Here is a 21,476-nt window from a genome sequence, read left to right as displayed (position 1 = left end):
GATTCTGTGATGAAAATTGGCTCAAAATTTTGTGAAATTATAGAATTTTTTGTGATTTCGGCAACCTCGGACGCTAGCCGAAATTGTTGCTGCTACCATTTTTGCGTCCACTGAACTCTAAGCAGGTGGTGTTTTCCAGTCAAATTAATACAGAGCAAGGTTGCCGAAGACAAATTCTGTGTTTTTGCGAAAAAATATTCTAATTTTCTGTGAGTTTACCCAAAAATTCTATAATGGTTTTCTGTACACATGTGAACAGGGTTGCCAATACTTTTTTTTCAAAAATCAGGGACTGGTGAAATAAAAATCTTGATAAGTGGTGTCATATTTTGCTATAATAATTTTGCTCAAATAAAGCATGAGTTATGAAAATTAAAAAAAAATCTTGTTACTTATTTGATTATTCATTATTAAATTTTACATTAATAGTTTTTTGTATTATATGTTACTAGTAAAAATACATTCTAGAATCTTTGAAATTTTAACTTGTATAATGAAGCAATAAGTTACTGAATCGGGAAGCAATTTCCATCGATGGTTATAGGCTTGGGATTTGCTCAAGAGTCTGGTTGATTAAGTCTTTTGATTTGAGCAAGAGAAAGTTTTTAGAAAGCCTATAAAAATAAATAAAATTTCAAAAAGAAAAAGTGAGTTCAGCAATACATCGAAGAAATATGGAATTCCCTGCAGATTTTTTACGTGAAGATTTCATGTTTCTTTATCAGCAATATTTTAAAGAATCAATTCCATAATTAAAATCATGTGGATGTTTTTTTTTTAATAAAAATCAGGTTTTTTATAACACAACACTAGAAAAATAAAATTAAATTCTTTTTAATCTTTATGATTCTCAGCTGAGTAGTGCATACAAATAGACTTGGGTTATAAATTTTAAATTTCGAAATCGGAGTAACAATCAACATTATAAATCTGCTATGTCTTGCGATATGAATTCCTCATGGAAATAATCATCTTGATTTTTTTTTCACTCCTTTATAACACTTTCAAATATTAATTCTTAATCTGAATTTTGAACCTAAATTTAAGTTTAGTTTTTGGATCTGTTTCCGAATTTTAATATTATTCCTAAATTTAAATTCCAGTTCAGAATTTAAGAAAATGTACCAAGATGTGAGATTTGTTTCCAAAATTAACTCAACTATGACTGAGCATTTCAAATTGTTTGGATTTATTGAGAATTGCCCGGTTTTGCAATGAAATTTTCGAGACATGTCCGGATTTTGGATAAAACTGCTCGGATTTTGCCTGCCTCTATTCACATAATATGGTAAATCAAACAAAAATCTCAAATTAGGTTTTTATTTATTTACTTTGAATTTTTTTTTAAATTTTATATTATCAAAATAAACCATAATTTTTTTTTCGGATGAACATGGAGTTTCACTGAGATCCTATACGCTGGTGTTCGTTTTTTAAAGATCGTCATTTTGAAGCTTTGTTTTGTTTGATTTTTGCAAAAGAAAAAAGTTTAAAAGCTTCAAATCTGAATAAAAATCAAAAATTCAGGATGGTCTTATCCATATTATGTTTTCATGTTCGGACATTATCATCCAAATATCGAAAGTGTATATTCGTTTCGAAAATCATTCATCAAATTTTGTATGAATTGCAAATCAAAATTTGAATCAGGATTTTAATTCATTTTTTATTTCTGATTTCAAATGATGAATCGAGCTGATAAACAAGAATTCGAATTTGGATACAGTAAATTTGAAAAAAAAAACAGAAGTACAGTCAATAGTTTTGAACGAGAACCTTTGGAAGGAGGTGAATATCATTTAAAATTGGAACTCAGATTCAAAAACGAATTTCTACCAACAAGTTATTCTTTTAAAACTGTATCAGAATTTTGAATTAGATTTCGAGAATTTGACATTAGTTCTAGGTCAAATTTGTTACTAATCGAATCATACAAATTTCAATGTGAATTTAAAATTTTCAATGAAAAGAAGTAAACCTCGCTGATGAGAGAAAAAAGAGAGTCAAACTGCACACAAAACTTTCGAGGCTCCACTTAGCAAAAATGAGCTGTTACTTTCCATTAGCAAAAAATTTTTTTTACTGTCGAGTTAGCACTTTCCCAAATTGTCGTGACTTTTGCTCAATTTGAGTAAAATTAACCAATTTACTACTAATTTTAGCATTTATAGTAGCATGGACTCAAACTTTTAGCCTGTGCCCAAACCGCGTTCTTTAAGTGCTCAAATTTTAGAAAGGCGACACAGGCGGGAACCTGTTAGATTATTCTTGTTTTCATTTTGCACCGCGCGGGTAAAACATTTTTGTTCTGCTCCTCAGTTTTTCGTCGTTTGGTTAGAATTTGGATTAGGTAAGTAGTACTGGTAGTACATACAATACTGGTAGATGCAATTAAAAGGAAAAATAGAGAAAATTTAGAAAGCTTCCGATACCTTATTCAATTCATGCAGATCCTCAAATCGGCATCGACTAATCAGGTTTCCGAACTTTTCCAGGATCAACAGCATCTCGTGGGAGGGAATGCTGCAGAAGTAGCCATTCTTCCTCAAGCGGAACGGTTACCGGTTCGGTAACTAGTGGAAAAATAGCGGAATCCTAACGCTGCACATACCGGTACGCGATACCGAGAAAGGAGGAGAAATGGTGAAGCGCAAAACCGAACCCGGAAGCAGCAGTAGTGGTTCCGCCGGGTTGTGTGTGTTGTTGACCTGTTTGGTGGTCAGTGTTTTTACTATCAGGTAACAAAAAAATAGACTGTCTAGCTATTATAGTTTTATTTCTATTCTTCTAAATATGAAATGCACTAAACTTAATTATTTCTGTTTTTTCAGATTTCAGTGGTGAAGATGTAATAGAACGCGATGATGGAATACACTTTTGGAAACCCGCAGAGTGATGCGAACGATAATAAAAAAGAAGATTAAAAAAAAAAATCAAATCTCACTTTTTAATTTTTTGAAAATGAAAACCCTTCATTAAAAATAATTTAATTTTGGATTTCACTCAAATTCGAGCAAACGTTAGAAAAATAAATTTTGCTAAAATTTTAGCAAACAAAGGTTTTTGTTTGATTGAAAATTAGTAAACATTCAGTCAGGACACATTTTGTTATTTTGCTAAAATTTTAGTTAAAATAAATTGCTAAATTGATTGCTAAGATTTTAGCTGGTCAAATTTGAGCAAAATTTTGCTAATTTTCGGCCTCGGAAATTTTGTGTGTGTATAAAAATTTCAATCCGAATCGATATTATACAACGATCTGCGAAAAAATTAGTCAGTGTTTGAGGATTTTTATAAGAATATATTGGAATTATTTTTCATTTTTTAATAAACACCCTTTAGAAAAAAAGTTGTCGTCTCGTGAATCCATGTGCGCAAAAGCTTTTTCCAACAATGACTTGCTTCTTAAGCGTTTTTGTTTTACCCATTCTCGGTAACAGTTTCTCGGTATTGACACTGGTCCAGTCGGTTAATCGACCAGCCTCAATCGATTTATCGGCGAAGAGAAACTTTTTTCCCCTGTAGTTCTGTATTTTTGAGTTTGTTCAAAATTTCCATACGAACCTGTTCTGACCGTTTTATAACGTATAAGAAATTGATAATTTCGATGGGAGCCACATATTTGTTCGAGAGTAAATAATATAATTGTCTCAAACCTAAAAAAATTATTTCATAACAGAAGGGAAAAGTGTACGTTAAACTGTTACGTTTATTTGTCCGAAATTATTTCATAATTTCTCAATTACAAATGTTAAATACTGATCTAATTTTCTCTCAAAGTCACCTTCTGCCAAACACCATAAACCACTGCTTCGTGCTTATTACCGAACAGGTTTTGAACATAAAAAAGGCAAAAAAAATCGGATATTATTCTACCCTGTATTAAAGCTCAGAAACTTAAATCAATTACTCTTATCGATAGCTTTTCGTAGGATGTGCCTCTCATTAAATTGTACTAACTGATGAAATCATCTGTCTCCTCTAGCGTGTTAAGCTAGCTTCCAAATCGAATGAAACTTTGCCAATCACGGCTTGTGCCCATCGACAGCTCCGACGACAAGTGGCTTGGAAAACTTTTCCCCGGCAGCAGCCAACATTAGCAAACTTTCATCCAGGGACATTTGCTTGCTGGTCCTCGGGGAGCGCACAATTTTACCAGCTCGATTATTACCGCCCTTAAGACTAACACTGGCAGAACTGTTATTACTGGAGAGAAGTGTACGGTGATGGCAGTCGCCGGTTGTCGTCTGCTGACTCCCCGATTCCAGCTGTTTACGATCAGCCAACAGCCGGTTGTTGTCGAATTTCAATTTCCAAGGATTAGGCAAGTTTTGGCCGACCGTTGCCGTCATTGATTCTGCAGCGTGCCGTTCCTCGGAAAAGGTCACCACATTCGATTGACGCTTGACCGCACAACTTTCGATGACAACGTCTGGATTGTTGCCGTGGGTGTTGTTGTTGTTATTGATCCTGGTCCTCATTTCGGGTTCACAATTTGGGACCGATATCTTTTTTGACGGTGTCTCCGGACGAACTTCGGCATCGACATAAGCCAGCAAAGGCGTCGAGTATTGTCTGAGTAGATTCATTCGATAGAACCTACTTAAGTGAAAGAATTCCTCCTCGGCGAGCGGATTTTTCGGAGGGTTCCCATTCACTAGCCCACCCGGATCCGTTTCAACATTCAGCAATGCCCCTTCTTCGCCTGCCCGTAGCTTCTGTAGCTGAAGCTGATGCTGCAGCCGCAAATCGTCCAGTGATAGGGTGTACTTTTCACTGCTCTTCCGAATCGACGAGCTGGTGAGATACGATGAGGTAGTAGTGGTTGTGAATGTTGCCGACCGGCCGCGAACTTTCCCTTTCCGCCGGCCAGAGCGCGTCCACATCCGGCTCCCGCAGCGACACAGCCGCAGGAAACCCTTCCGAAACTTGGACGACATCAGGTTGTACAGGATCGGATTGACGGCCGAGTTGAGGTAAAGCATGATGCGGCTGAAATACAGCAGCGTGTAGTACTTTTCGATGGCCATCCGCTGGAAGGTTTCCTCAGACACCATGATGATCCACAGGGTCAACATCCGGAACGGGAGCAGACAGGCGAAAAAGGCTAACACAACGGCGCCCAGCATTAGCACAACCTAGAGAGCGAGGGGGGTAATTCAAATGTTTGGGTTGAGTTTTTATATTTTTTACTTTCGATGGTCTTTGGAGGCAGTTGGACCTCAAATAATCTGAACAGAAATGAACCTTTGGAAGTAGAAAGTTGTTGATGAAGTAAAACGAATATCATTTAAATGGTTGCAATGGATTATTTAGGGTGGCTACGTGAAAGTGATTAACTTTCTTTATTTCATAAAACTTAAACCTGTTTTTATATCTCTTCGGAATCGATTTCAATTTCATCTTTGAGAATCAAAATTACAAACTATGTACTTGAGTTCAAATTTTTCACCTTGGTGCTTGACAATGACCCGTAGATGCTTATCGAAGCCTTTGCAAGCCGCACGCACGACTTATTTCGGCATTTCTTCCCAAATCTTCACCAAACGTTTTTAAATGTGTCCAACGTCGAATATCTAACGACGTCCAACTTCCCTAGAATGAATCCCCAGATGTTGAACTTATGTGTTACCAGTGTGTAATTAATCGTATCTAAAGATCCGCATAAATTGGAGCCTTACTGTGTAAGGCAGAAGGACCGCCCCAAAGTTCAGAGCATCACTACTCAACGCGATTAGGTCAACTGGACAGAATGTGGCAATAGATGGTGATGTCAGTCATGATAAGCTGCGTTTTTCCTCCAACAAGGACCATAGAGCATAATCGGAGGAATTTAGGGATGGACTGCAAAGCATTTGACTTTTGTACGGGGTCAAAAACCTTATACTTGTTCCGCTCCATTTGGATGGGAGCATTCGAACGAACAACACGATCCTATGATTATTCATTCGATCATAGCAGTCCGACGTATGTAGACGTATTTTTTCGCTACTGTTCGAAAGTGTTTTTTCAGCTTCGAAAAAATTGAAAGGTGTATTTCCACCGGGAGTGGTTTTTTGCTTTGGTGGTTCGGTCGTCAATTGCCGGAAAACATCGTTTGGCTCAATTATTAGTTTTTGCCGCAATCATCAGCCCCAAGAAGATTCATCTACAAAGGCAATGCTTTGCAAACTTGAAGTTTGGTCTACAGCACAATTTTGTCACCACCATCTACCAATAGATCATCTTCGAATGATGCTTTTCCATTTGCCCTGGAATCTGGAATTTGGACATCATCGGGGTACTGACTCGGGAATCGGGTTTTGTTTGCTGAATTCGAGTGAGCACAGGAAGGTTGAGCATTTCATTGACGACGCCATCGACGAAGGACCACGTGGCTGGAGTAAATATGTATGTATACTGCTAAAAGCTTGTAAGTTCTTATTAATCTTTTCCTGCTCTATCTTTTTCCGTTTATTTGATTTCGGCAATAGTGAGCTTCGCTTATATTTTCAAAACAGAGGGCATTCATGTCCCCGTTGCTAATTATGAGCGAAGGCGAGAGGTATACCCTCCAGTTGTTGATGATGAGAATATCATCTCCAAAGATGTGGAGCATCTGAAGCATACAGGTGAAGCTGGTTCTTCTAATGTTTATTCTTCAACATCTTCGGCTGCTAGTAAATCATCCCGACACCGTATTTATCCAGGGGACTCAACTTCTTCTGGACCTTGGGTGATTTTTATCCGGCCCAAAACAAATGGTAACAGTTTAAACGTGGTACAGTTCACCAAAGATCTGGCGAGGTGGTCCTCCGTAACCTGTATTGTAAAGGTAAGACCGAATATATAATGCGTGTTGTTGTTACCAACCGGAAGGCCGCAAATGAAATTCTTGCCAGTAACTTTATAATCATAGAATACCAAATTTATATTCCGTCTTGAGACGTAGAGATCGAGAGTGATATACGAATCGAGACTTGAGGCTCAATATGTTAAGTCAAAAGGCGTCGGCAAGTTTAAGAGTCTTGATTCGACTTTGGTCGAGATCTTGGATTGTCGCTAACTCAATTCTGCCGCTGTCGTTGATGGAGTTAAAAATTATACTCCCTCAGCTTCGATTCGTGTAACCTTTGCGGGTACCGCCCACCCTCCTATGCCACTCTTTGTGCCTCGACCGATACAATGTAAAAATTGCATAAAATTGGTACACACAGCATCCCACTGCTGCAACTCATGGGGAGACTCATGGGAAAGGAGCGTGCTGAGCAATAGAGCATAAATGTATCTATTGCGGGGGCTCTTTCTATGATACCTCTCTGTGCGAAGCATACAAGAGCCGCTGAGATAAACAGAAGCGGCCTTTCAAAGAACGTTCGAAACGTTCTTATGCCACCGTATTAAAGAGCGCTTCCCCACCGACTCTACCTCAATCCAGCAACATTTTCGCAGTGGACTCTCCGATTTAAACTTGCAACCCCCGTAGAAATGAGTTCGGATCCGATTTCAACTTGCGAACCCTCTAGTGAAAGGGTTTGATTTGTAGGTGACGAAAATTAGAGCCGCGAGTTCGATAGTACAAGCTACTAGTGTTAGTTCGGGTACAATTTAATTTAGTTCCGATTTAAACTGCGACCAATCAAGTGAAAGGGTTTAACTTGTAGGTGATGCAAATTAGTATCGCGAGAACTAGTGTTAATTCCCGTAGAAATTAGCAGCACTCGCACATCATTCCTCTTGGCCTTTTTTTTTGTTTATTTGATCATTGGGATTTTAATATCTATGAGGCATTCATACCTTCTGATTCCTCTTAAGTGAAACTGTTCATCGTTTACGCATTGGCCATGGCTCGAATGTGTACTAGCTTGTAAAAGGTAACTGCTAACAGCAATTTTCATCAATATCTACCGTCAAACGCGTCAAAAGTTAATCAGAACTAAACAAGCTTTTACCAATAATAACAATAAAAGCTTGTACTGACGAACTCGCGACACTAATTTTTGTCAACGACAAGTCAAACCTGTCGCTTGACCGGTCGCAAATTGGAATCGGAGCAAAACTAATTTCTAAAGAAACTAACACTAGTAGCTCATACTAGCGAACTCGTGACACTTATATTCGTCACCCACAAGTCAAACCCTTTCATTAGTAAGGTCACAAGTTGAAATCAGAGCTAATTTAATTTCTACCGGAACTAACACTAGCGACTTGTACTAGCGAATTCGCGACACTAATTTTCGTCACCTACAAGTCAAACTTTTTCACTAGAAGGGCCTCATGTTGAAATCGGAAACAAAATTAATTTCTACCGGTACTAAGACTAGTTTGTAGCTTGTAGTAGCGAGCTTGCGACCTACAGAGGGGTCGCAAGTTAAAATCTGAGCTAAAATCACTTCCATTGGTATTGCCGTTAATCATCAATAGGTTGTTTTAATTTCGCATTACTCTTCCCAAATACAAGGCAACTAATTTTTTTTTTGCGATCACTGAACTTCATAAAAGTCGGAAAAGGGACATTTGTGACATTTTTTTCATGACATTCACACCTACTAAATTACTACCTATGAATTTCATTGCGACATTCCTAGAACCAAACGAACCAATGAGATTTGCCAGACAGAAATGTTATTGAAGAGAAAATATCCATTACATTTTGGTTGGCGAATGTCATTGCAAAACTCAATGACATTTTTTTTTTCATTTAAGTAACATTTTTTTTTTGATGACCGTCAATGTCATTGAAGTCTCTGAGAAATGTTTTGGGAACTGTTTTTGAAAGTTTCTGATTCTCATAAACATCTTAAAAAAATCGAGCAATAAATGTACAAATTTTTACATTTTTCGCTGCCGTTAAAAAAATTTACCCAGTATTACGGATTGGCTTAATGATATTACATACAAACTTTATATTGCTTTCATTATCTTATACCAACACTGTTGGTGTAAACATATTTATCGGACAATCACCAATTTTTCTCAAATAAATATTTTTATAATTCACTTACCAGTCTGGGGCAGAAGGCAACAAAATGGAAATCAGAACTAAACCTCATAAATCTCTTTTCCATATGCTGGGATAAGATTGTTTTGCATTATGCGTTTGTTAACATTCAAATCTCATCCACTTAAATTCATTTTCATGATTTAAGCTAATAGAATATTTGTAGTATTTTTTACCCCTAAATGTATGCAGCAAATTTACACTTTTTCTTTAAAAACATTTTTGATAGAAAAATGTAAAATTTAATTCGAGCCATAAAAAATACTGCAATTGGTGCTTAATGCGTTATGACATCACAAATGTATCAAAAACTATAAATTTTCTAACGTTTTCATTTGATTTTTCATTAATAACAGAGTTTGTTGAAACTCATTCCTTTTTCTTAGTGGGGTGAAAATCGCATGTTTTTTTAAATGAAAAAAAAAACTGGTAAAACCAATAATTTTCTGACTACGTCAATTTGGTGTCCAATCAACGTTAAAACTTTTGGTGTACAAGAGGAATGATTATCTGTAGGCATTAAGATTTTAGAAGCCATTGAAATTGAAAAATGTTACATGTTGCCCCAGTTGACGGTATTTTTTTTATTGTTTCTGTATTTTAAAAATTGAAAAAAAAAATAGAGCCAATCAAAGAGCAATGAGGCAAACTTATTTTGCGCAAATCTTCAGAAAAATACTCAATAAGGTACACCGGGGTAAGTGTGGACGGTTTTTCGTATAGTTCAACTTTAAAAATCAGGAGTGGATCAATTTTGATAAAATTACGTTCAATGTGATGCAGAACATGTGTTTTACAAACGCTGAAGAGATGAGCTTGAAAGAAGCAAAGCGAGAAACGTTACCACGTAATTTGTTATGGACTGCTGGTGTCTTCACTTACCCCGCTTTATGGGGTAGGTGTGGACGGTAGTTTTTCTCTTTGATTTCTCAGGAAATTTTTAACAAATTTGTATTTTCTTGGCTAAATACGTTATTATATTGCTCGAACCCTCCTTTATTGCTCCAAATTTTGAAAAAATTTCATGGTGCTATTAGTAAGACATCTTTCAATGATTATTGTGTGTAATTTATGTTGCAACACACGAGATCCGATTTTAACGAAAATATATACCTACTTATTCCAGAACAACCCAACTTTTCATGATCCGAATGCTAAATATAGCTAAATTGTTTTGGATGGTGGACAAAAAATGGAAAAAATATGCAAATATCAAGCCAAGTATAAAGCCGTCCACACTTACCCCAAGTAGGGTTCTTTCCCGTTTCTTTTCCTAACTGGTTGTTTCGAATGTGAGGATTGTTTCAATTTAGAGTTTTTCGTCAAGAGCCAGCTAGTTTACGAAAAATTTGCAATTGAAAAAGATGCTCATCACCTCGGCATCGTAGTTGAAAATAGAAAATCCGTTATTGTCGGAATCGTATCTTTTTCATAGTTATTGGATAGATGACAAGTAAATTGATCATCCTGCATTCAAAGTTTAAAAAAATAATGCACAGTATTGTTTTAATAGCCATCGTCCACACTTACCCCGGTGTACCTTACTGTGAGTTTTGTGATTAAACGTTACTACACAGCTCTGAGAATCAACAGAAGAAGATTAAGGGTCGGAATGTTTTTTTTTATCAGCAGTCAATACGTAATTTATACAGCATTCAATACGTATAACTTGCATTTGAAAGTGATTTTAGCAAACTTCTGGATCAAAACACATCTCCTGAAAAAAGGTGACAGTTGTGGCTCCATCTGCAAAATTACTAGACCGCTTATCATCATACATGTCATTTTGGAATCGTTTTAATAGCTGTATTTTTTGCTCAGTTGAAAGTTCAAAATAGGCTTCAAGGTGGTTTCCTGCACCATTTTGACTTTTTTTATCCGTTCCACTATTCAAAGGATGCCCTGAAGTGCCAATACAGTCACTTTTGTATACAAGAACACAAATTCTACCGAAGCTCCGGAATTAAGACCCATTAAAAACGCTGTGCGATTTTGAAGCGAGCACTTAGTGAGCGTTTTATAAAAGTATAATTTTGATTTTTTAAAATGACGAAAAAGTAAGTTTGTGTATAAAATAAGTTCCTTTCAGATGTTGCGAAACTTTTTTTTTTTGGATATAGTTGGGCCTAATGCAGAATTGTACGAATTTGGTATTGAACTAAAGTCAAGTTTATTTATGATAGTTTGGAAAGAATCGGTCAACTAGGTAGTTTTTTACAGCGTTTTTACTGTGATGCAATTTGATTTAGGACACACTGTACACAAGTCAACAAGCAAATGTTTGTTGGAATAAAATACTTTTATTTTATTTTATAAATCGTTAAGAAAATCTTTTAGAATTTGAAAAAAAAAGTCTGTTAGTTCAACAAAACATGAGATAGCTCGGACAATCGGCAGCACAACAAAAATTATTTCCTGTAAAATTACGCAAATGTCCTGTAACAAAAAGGAGCAGGACATTTACCGTAATTTTACAGGTCGGGAACATGATTACGTGACATTTAATTTTTAGTGTACAACCTTTTTACAGAACATTTGCTGTAATAATAAATGAATCTTCGTTAACTTTCAAGGAAAACAATATAAAATTACAGGTTTTGTTACAGGTGATTTATTTTAAAGGATGCAGTTTTCAGTGACACGTAATAGTCAAAAAATTTTTCTGTGCGAAAGATGTTAGGCCGGAGTCGCAAGGCCGAATGGGCTATCAGGCCGAAGGATGTTCGGCTGAACAGGAAAATCAGGAAAAACAGGAACACTCTGAGATACGGTTTAACCTCCTTTAAAAGATATGTAAATAAAAAAGTTGTTTGAATTTTGAACAATATAAAAACACATCTTTCCAAAGGTTCATTGCCTTGACAGACTGTCAATGTCCAGAAGCCGCCCACCACCGAGAGAGGGGGGGCACCCTTGCCCACCTGCTTCCGGGCCTTGTAGCTCAGTTCCGGCTTGCTGAGCCGGATCTTGATCCGCGAATCGGCACTGGCAATCAGATTCTTGGCGATGATCGCATACAGCACCACCAGAATCACCAGCGGCAGCAGGAAGAACAGCGAGATCGTCATCAGGAAGAACGTCACCGTCCACATGTTGGAGGCCTTGGTCAGACAGACGGCGGCCCGACTTCCGTCCGGATATTCCTCCACGCTGTACTCGGCGAACAGCAGGATCGGGCTGATCGTGAGTTTTCGATGAATTCGTGGATTCGGTGGTAGTGGTTGAGCAAGATTGTGAGTTTTTGGTGGGGGTTTCGGGATGTTGTTTGGTTGTGGGGAATAGAAAGAAAGATAGAGGGAATTTGGTAAAAAGTTCGATTAGGATAGATAGCTTAGATCTAGGAAAAGCAGATTCACATTTGACGATAGATTAGTAAGCTTACCAAAGACAAATTAAGAAGGCAATCAGAATAAATCGGAGTTCGGTTTCAGCTTTCAGTAAGAAAAATTGCTAATAAAAAGGCACATGTTACAGTAGACTTAGACGATTTGGGGTCATTTTAGAATTTCTCAAACCTTGGGGTTCAAAAAGCTTCGTTTGGGTTCAAAACCATCCATGATTTTTGCAGAATTTATAAGTAACGTTTACATGAGTTAAATTGAACTTTTGGGTTTGTATGGGAAAATTTAACGTTTTGTACTGAAAATTCAACATTGATTTTGTTTCTTCTATGGAACCAAGCTTACTTATAGTTTTTGTGCCAATTTATAAATTCTTCAGAGGAAATTTATCGCTGAACAACTTTGTCGAAGATCGTAACTTCGTATCTTATTGGACAAAAAAGTTATCAGGTGTTTAATAGGGGCATCTCTTTTTGCTTCGAAAAACAAAAATATCAATTGACATCACTGCCGGGTGCCTAGAGAGGTATTGCATCATTTTTCTTCATGTTATACTTTGCGTGGCACCAGCAGTGATGTCAATTGAATTTTCTGTTTTTCAATGCCAAAAGACATATCCCAATTAAAGAGCTAATAACTTTTTTGTTTGGTAAGATACGAAGTTACGATCTTCGACAAAGTTGTTCAGCAGAGAATTTCCTTTGTAAAATTTATAAATTGGTACATAAATCAATATCAGGCTCGATTCCACAGAGGAAACAAAATTATGTTGTTTACAGTACACAATATTAAATTTTCCTATACTAACCTAAAAGTTCAAATTTACTCATGTAAACGTAACTTAAAAATTCTGCAAAAAATCATGGACGGATTTTGAACCCAAACAAAGCTTTTTAAATCTCAGGGTTTGAGAAAAACAGTCCAAATTTGAACTTTTGTTATTGGGCCCATAAGGAACTCAAAGCCATTTGATTTGATACTGTATTAGTTTCAACATAAGTCGGTCTCATGTTCACTGAAGGTCTTGAAATATTTGAAGTAGGTTTATTTTACTGAACATCAACATTAAACTGAAATTTTTTGCTCAGATATTGAACTGTTATATCAGCAAAGGAATAAATCAATCACCAGACAATCGACACAAATCGGTTCCATTTACTGTCTCCACGTTGAAAGGAAAAAACCGGTAGCCCTTTTTAATCGAATTTAAATGACTTGTTTAATTTTTACGTTCATTATGCACCGTTTATTCATATGGCGAAAAAAGCTGGAACAAAAAAAAAAATGCATGTTTGAAAACGCGCCTATGGAACGAAGTAGCTTTTTTTGCTCCTTCTTTTAATGTTGCAATTAAATTATAAACGGCTATTAAAATTGTGCCAATTCTGAGACAGTTTTTTATGTCTACTCAAAAATCCATCAACGAAGCCCACCAGCTCGAGGGTCTTTTTTTATCAATGAGAAAAAGGTAGTTGCTGCAATGTCGGTTGAAGTCCCGAAGATGTGAGAATGTTCGGGTCTTCCTTTAATTTAATACAGAAGGGTTGGACCCGTTACTCCGTTCCGCTGAACGAAACGGCGCGGTGCAAGTGATTTATCTTTATGGCGCAATAATAAGACGTTGTGCCCGCCCTTACATGAATAAGGATGATAATTTTGTGCGACACATCGTTTCATGTTCTATGTATTTTTATTTCTTTTCTTTTTTTTTCAGCTCGTCTCCAGTAACGAAGGACCGCCAAAGAAGCTGCCAACGGATGTGAGGCGAGTTTTATCGACCTGTGTACATATTTATGTATATTGGTTAGAAGTTGTAGATATTTGACATGTGTAGCAGTTGCAACTTTTTTACAACCACAAAAATTCTACAAAATACTTCATTTAAAAGGTAAATTTTATTGTAAACTGCGGTTAGCGAAACAAGAATAGTATCGCTATGAGTTTTTCTTGTTAAAATATGAATGATTGAAATTCGTCCAAATTTTCTTCAACAATTTGCCTCAAATTGTTTAACGGATAAATTAAGCATATGTTTACTTTTTTGACGAAGTAATTGGCGTTGAGGATCAAAAATATGAGAAAAAAATATGCGAAATAAGAAGTGGTACTACTTAAGTTTTTTCTACAAAAATAAATATTAATTCTTAAAATTCTCTGAGAAAAAGTTACCAAAAATGCTTCTACGACCTTTTTGAATATATAACCGGATTTAAAGACGTTTTTTAGTATTTCAAAGGCTTTAAAGGGCTGTTAAGGAAATTTTTATCTAGCACGAAGCAATTTGACAATTGAGCCAAGGATGGTGATTGGCGAATAAATCGACGAACATAAAATGATTCTCTCACTCTCTGAGGTAACCCGTTCCCCGAACGCATTCGAAAAAATTACACACGATGGCACTCAGTGAGTGAACAAATCGGACTTTCCGGCCAACCTGTTTAGTTCATTCAGGAGACGAATGGGTTGCCTGTCTGCCATCCTATGATCCAATCATCAAGCGAATGCTTTGGAAGATGATTCTGCACAGAAGAATCGCAGACGAAAATTATCAGCCAGCGATTGATGATTGCAATTCTTTCGACCGCATCCGTTTTGCTACAGTTTGGTTGCCTGCGTTCGGGCGCTTTTGAAAGTAGCTCGAGCGTCAGCATTAGGTAGATAACTTTTGATTGGGAGCAGTATCAATATCAACACATTTGATATGCTGTTTGGATTAAGAAATTAATAATTCAGAAACTTTTTGGTTCAAAACCACTTTAAAGTTAAATATAATCCATTTTAGATTATTAGAAATGTGTACACATCAGCTTAAGAGATGCTTCCATTTTCATTATCGGTGAAAAAAAAATCACTAATTATTAACTTTGAATACTTTAATACTTTTTTGTGTATCCTTCCGTTTTCAACTGTTTTCGTTAACATTTATTGTTAAATTATGAAAAAAAATTTTAAATCATTAAGCAAGTTCAAAGCTTCATCTAGAATGATTCGAGACAAGAAACAATTGATCATGAGCATATAATTTGAAAAAAAAATTGTCCTAGCGTCTCAAGCCCAAGGTTTCCAAAAAAATTCTGTGTTTTTGATGAAAAAAAAATCTTGAATTCTGTGATTTGAACCAAAACTTCTGTGATGGTTTTCTGTGACGCTTTTTCTATGAAGTTCATTGAAAAAATCAAGTGGAGCATCAACAAATTGGAAATTGCTTACAGTTTTAATAGAAAAAATCAATTTACATTACTTTGTTTTCAGATTTTCATAAATTATAGTCAGAGATAGAAAGTTGAGAATGCCATAAAAGTTTATAATTTTGAAAATCTGAACAAAAATTAGAAAACCTGTGAATTTTATGATCTGTGACACCGATTCTGTGAGGAAATTTTGCTCAAAATTCAGTGATAATATAGATTGTTCTGAGATTTAGGAAACCTTGCTCAATCCTCTAAGTTTATAACAGGATCGACAACTCTATCAAGAGATATTCCATTCACTATTTTTTGAAACTGTTGAATTCTGTTTTGAATGTCTGGCAGGACTTTTAATAAAGCATTGGGTATATTGTCATTTTAGTGAAATTTTTTGTCAAAGTTTTGTCATATTTTTTACATATTTTCAGGACTTTTTTTTTGGATATTATATTGTCATTTAAGTGAAAAATTGTCGTCATAGTTTCGTCACATGTTTTAAATATTTTTCATATTTTTGTCATAACTTTGTCATATTTCCATATTTGTTGAATTTTCGTCAAAATTATTATAGATAATATAGCAAAAAGATTATTGTCATATGTTACTAATTTTGTCATATTTTTTCATAATTTTGTCATATTTTGACCACAGTTTTCAAATTTTTGTAATTGTGTTGTCAATTATTTTCAACCTTTTTGTTAATTTTTTTTTGCAAATTTTTTTTGCAAATTTTCTTTTTAAATTTAGCGATAGATTGGTCATAAGTTGATCATATTTTCATCATAAGTTTTTCATATATTTACCACATTTGTCAAATTTTTGTCATAGTGTTGTTATATTTTTATAAAAATTTAGCCTTTTAAGTTTTTGAAAATTTTGCGTCTTAAAATTCAAAAAAATTGTCGGATTTTGTCTATCAACTCTAGTTTTGGTTATAATTTTTCAGGTTCGGCTGAAATCAATCATTGATAAATGATAAACAAACAAGCGTACATGAAAACTTAAAGATGTTTTTGAATCATTTAATTATACCTCATTGATCAATAAGAAGATCTTTCATAAATGTTCGTGTTTCAGAGATACAACACTTCAAATAAAAAAAATTAAATTATACATTTTAAAGAAAACCCAAAAGAATTGATTACAGGTATTCCTAACATTATTCAAGGAAGTCATTGAATATTTGAACTCATTCAACAACTTTGTAAAAGACTACGAAATGATTTGACTTATGGTTATGTTTTTAAATACATATATCAAAGATTCTGTCAAGTTTAAATTTTCTTTAAAACTTGGTCAAAATACCCGTTTTTGCAGATTTGGACAAAATATTCAAAAAGAAAATTTTAATAACTTTACTCTCAGAAGTCAAAATTTCTAGCGGTCTTGAGAAAGTTGACTATTGACACCTTCATTTTCAAAATATGTATTGATAGTGTTCTACAGTACAGGTCGGACTCGATTATCCGGAGTATCGATTTTTTTTCACTCCGGATAATCGAATCCTCCGGATAATCGAATCAAAAAAAAAAAATCAGTCTGAGGACGTTAAATTATAATTTTTTTGTGCATCATTTTTGTAAAAGTGGCGTAGCAAGAAATCATTTTTATATAAAAAAGGGGTAAAGTCGTGATAAGTAAACTATTGATTCACGAAATGTTATTGTTTAATTTTAATTTCTCTTGCATTATTACATTCTTTTCTTTTGAAATGTTATAATAAAAATTTGGTTTTTGTTCTCATGCTTCGTTATTCAATGAATGAATTTGTTTTCAGCTTAAATAAACGAGAAGTTTCCTGACAAGAAATATGAATTATATTTAACCAAAATGAGAATGTAACAAAAAAATATCAAAAGGGGAACATACTGAAATGACACCCTAGCTTAAGTCCCTCTTTTTCTTACTACATTCACGTTTGTACATTTGATCATACTTTGTAAATAATCTAAAATACATTTCAAAATCCACTCATTTTCAAACGAAGACAACCGCGATAACACTAGTTTACAGCATTTTTGAACTTAGTAAACTGAAGGTCATTTTTAATGTGAAATCGAGCGCTGAAACCGAAAATGAAATTCAAAAAAATCTCAGTAGAGCCGTTTTTGAGTTAAGCTCCAAATATGAAATTTCGGAAAAATTAAAAAAGTTCTTGTACTCAGATTAAAATATCTCGAACGGCATAACAGTAATTTGAAATCCCTCTTTTGCATATTGAAGGTGAATAAATTTTCTATCGATCATTTGAACACTGTTTTTGCATATGATCAATGGTGTTGTTGATACTAGTGACTTTATGATAGAAAACATTAAAAAAACGCATTTTTTTTAGAGAAAATTTTGTTTCAGCAAAAGTTGTATGCTCGATGGTAACATTTAAAAAAAAAATCTGTTTTTCTTCTGCGCTTGAATGTCAATTTAAAACAAAGATTTCGAGTGGTTGTTTATCAAAATCGGTTAAAAATTGAAGAAGTTATGGCTACTTTACCATAACAGTATTTTATGTAGTTTTTAATAATTTAACGAACCGCAGTGCACTTATAATAGTATAGGAAGCATGAATCATGATAAATCTCACTCGCTCCAAGTCAAAATGATTAATTAGCTTACCAGAAGGTCACATGCCAAATTTCAGGAAGATCTGACCATAGGGAGGGGTTGCTTGAGTCCAAAATGTGAATAAAGTTTTAAGGAATTTTGCCCGAGAGGAAGGAAAAATACTGGTTTTCCATCAATAACTTTTTTCATCACTAGCCGATTGTTTTTTTATGGTTGATTTTCTTAAAGCCTAGGACATGGGATGTAGAGGGTTAAACACATTGACAACTCTTATTCTTACCCCTCCTGTTCCTAGCTACGTTCTTGCTTGACCACATATTTATATTATGTATTATAGAGTTTATGAGTTTGATCTTGAACAATACACTGTGGATAACCGAGTTTTAGTATAAAGTACAACTACTTTACTAGCCCCTGACTCCACTAACTCCGTCCAAAGCTGATAAAAATATTATTTTGTGAATTATAGTACTAAATTATTTAAAAATCGAAATAAAATAGCATCGAAATAACATCCAAACTAGACCGAACTTTCATTTTTGTGATTACATCAAATTTTTAACTTATTTATCTAAGATATAAATTTTTTATCTCTTTTGGTAATTTCATCAGTTTTCTCGTTCAAAAATATGAAAGATCATAAAAAAATATGAATATGTTGCGAAGAAATCAAATGTCTACCGTGTACCGTTTGGCCGCAATTAATTTTTTTGTAAAACTCTGTGTGCGGCGATTGAAAGATATCTGAACGAACGGCGGGCCAATCATTTGCCGATCCGATTCCTTCTTTCAGTTGAATCTGTTGGATCGGATCAGCGAACGAACATCTGGAGCCAGGAAATTCGATGATTGCATCAAAGCATGATGCAAACCTGCCCGTACGCAAGCGTACAACGTTCAAAACCAGCAGCACTCACAGACAGACTCGATCAACGTTACTCTTTTTCCCCCAGCGTTCGGTTCAGACAACGATTCGTGAGATCCAAAAGAGCGCTTGAGTGAATCGTTGAAGAGTGTATCGCGATTGAGTGAGCGAGTGGATTTTGACCATCCTTGAATTGAGCTATAATGCTTTATCAAACAGCTAAATATCTTCTTGAACATGACATAAAATGATTGTTTTTTCACGGATTGGACGTTTCGGGGCAATTAATAACGCACGGTTATACTGGGCAAGACGAACATTAATTTATTAACAAACGAATAAAATGTAAAGCGCGACGATTCGGATCAACTTAGAAACCTTTATTGCTTGCTAGGTATGTACGGACGACACCAAACAGAATACAAAGGACGCGTGTGTTCTGCTGGCCGTTTATTGCAAGTCTAATTGTAGTTAGGTACTGTTTTACTTAGCCAGCAAAGTACCGGCTATTGTGTGGCACATGGGTCGGCTCGTATGGCGCTAATTGTAACTCGCCTCTTGGAGAGTGATTCAATGATTGCGTTGACCGTTTGTAGGGATTGCAACGACACCGGATTTTCAGACTAACATACCGGCCGCCTTGCAATACTACCTATACTAACTAATCCTAATCTTTGGTAACCTAATCTAACCCATGCGCACGACTACTATCACTAATAATTCTAATTCTAACTAAACTAACAATGCACTGGTAACGAAGACTACGATGACGAAGACTACGATGACCAACACTGCGATGACGATACAGGTTACGGTGATTCACAGCCCAGGACCTCCAACGCAACGCCGACCCTGTGAGGGAGAACAAGTGAGTTCCTAAAAGGATGAATGTAACGCAGGGTACTTAACGTTGGGTGGGGTTGGGGTGACAGGTCCGACCCGTCCGATCGCGACCGCGTCACCCCCCATGACTTTAGGGCTGGAATCCTGCTCAGACAGGCTGCGTCTGGTTGCGCTTCTGCAACTACGGGGACTGGACGATCTTTACCACCAAAGATACGGAGACTGGACGATGTACAAACGACAGGACACGGAAACACATATCGCTTGTAGTACGGATGGCGGTTGAACGGACGATGTGGTGACTGGACGACGTGACGACAGGAGAACGGAACAACTGGTTGACTAGATGGCTAGATGACTAGTTGACTAGATGACTGGATGTGGTCCACCGGACCGATTCGACCTAATAAGATGAGAGGGTGCTTTTTTATCTTTTTAATCACACATTACAAAAACTTCCCTGGAGGGGAGGCCTCCTGGCCTCCGCGAGCGCCCCATGCGCTGATGACGATGACTGACTGCGATACAAGGCTACGACGATGATGGAGGGTTGCTGTCAGCTTACGATGACCGCCAGATAAAGTTGGCCAAACTCGCTGAAGATCTTGTTTGCTGATTGAACTCCACCGGTGACATTGCTTGCTACGACAGGATCATCTCATGGAAAGGCAGGAATGGTCGAATTCGGTGGACAACTAATCTAACGTTGTATATTGGAGTGGGTGATGGTGAATTTAGTTCTCCTGCTGGACGGGATCATCAATGTTATCCTTGATAGGAAGAACACAAATCTTTTGGATTCCTCGCTGGAACTGGCTATCCTTGGTTTTTACGTCGACGACTCGGATGTTGCCATCGGGACCGGAGTAGATTTTCGTCACACGACCGAGAGCTCACTGCAACGGGGGAAGGTTGTCCTCCTTGAGGAGCACCATGGTTCCAACGGCTATGTTGTTTCGTTTCCTAGTCCACTTGGTGCGGTTGTGTAAATCCGACAGATACTGGGAGGACCAGCGCTTCCAAATGCGCTCGTAAAAGACTTCGGTTCTTTGCCATCTCGAAAGATGGTTCTCCGGAATATGTTCCTTAGAAGGCTCCGGCACGGCTGTTAACGGTCGGTGGATCAGAAAGTGACCAGGTGTGATGGCTTCGTAATCTGCAGGATCGTTAGTCATCGGTGTCAACAGACGGGAGTTGAGAATAGCTTCAATTTGAATCGAGATGGTGTTCATTTCATCAAAACGGAGAATGGTGCATCCTATCGTCCTCTTCAGGTGCGTTTTGAACGACTTAACAGCGGCTTCCCACAGTCCCCCAAAGTTAGGCGTTCTGGGGGGGGATGAATTTGAATTCGGTTTCGTCGTCTACTGCCGAATGGACGACATGTCTCTGGAACTGTTCGTTTCGAAAAAGCTGACGGAGTTCATCCAATTCTCGGCGAGCACCAACGAAAGTTGTCGAATTGTCACACATCACAACTCGAGGTTTCCCACGACGACCAACAAATCGTTTAAACGCTGCGATGAATGAATCACTGGTCAGGTCCGTGACCAGCTCTATATGGGCTGCCTTTGTAGCCAAACAAACGAAGATAGCAACGAAAATTTTGCGGGGTTGGATTCGACGACTTGAAGGATATTTTACTAGGAAAGGTCCACAATAATCTACTCCAACGTTCTCGAATGGATTCGATGGCG

At 36.5% G+C, this 21,476-nt stretch overlaps 1 protein-coding gene and 1 long non-coding RNA gene across 3 annotated transcripts in view; one reads left to right on the top strand and one right to left on the bottom strand.

Annotated features, from left to right (window-relative positions):
- Positions 1–21,476, bottom strand: part of LOC129738653 (growth hormone secretagogue receptor type 1) — a 178,459-nt gene that overhangs the window by 25,436 nt on the left and 131,547 nt on the right. Inside the window, exons 4-5 of one of the 2 annotated variants that reach the window (XM_055729904.1) lie at positions 11,902–12,157; positions 3,209–5,138 (exon numbers count right to left, since the gene is read on the bottom strand). The exons of the other annotated variant lie outside the window; for it this stretch is intronic. Of the exons in view, the coding sequence (XP_055585879.1) occupies positions 4,026–5,138; positions 11,902–12,157 (1,369 nt within the window). The 3' untranslated portion in view covers positions 3,209–4,025. Of the gene's footprint in view, positions 1–3,208; positions 5,139–11,901; positions 12,158–21,476 lie in introns of those variants that run through there. 2 annotated transcript variants of the gene reach the window in all.
- On the top strand, positions 2,052–2,919 carry LOC129738705 (uncharacterized). Its single transcript, XR_008735608.1, has 3 exons — positions 2,052–2,350; positions 2,496–2,738; positions 2,832–2,919. It is a non-coding gene; the product is annotated as an uncharacterized LOC129738705 (long non-coding RNA).

This window comes from Uranotaenia lowii, chromosome 1 (genome assembly GCF_029784155.1).
Source record: "Uranotaenia lowii strain MFRU-FL chromosome 1, ASM2978415v1, whole genome shotgun sequence".
Classification (NCBI taxonomy): Eukaryota; Metazoa; Arthropoda; class Insecta; order Diptera; family Culicidae; genus Uranotaenia; species Uranotaenia lowii.
The sequence above is the reverse complement of the archived record's forward strand: the minus strand, read 5'-3'. Positions and strand labels throughout refer to the sequence as shown.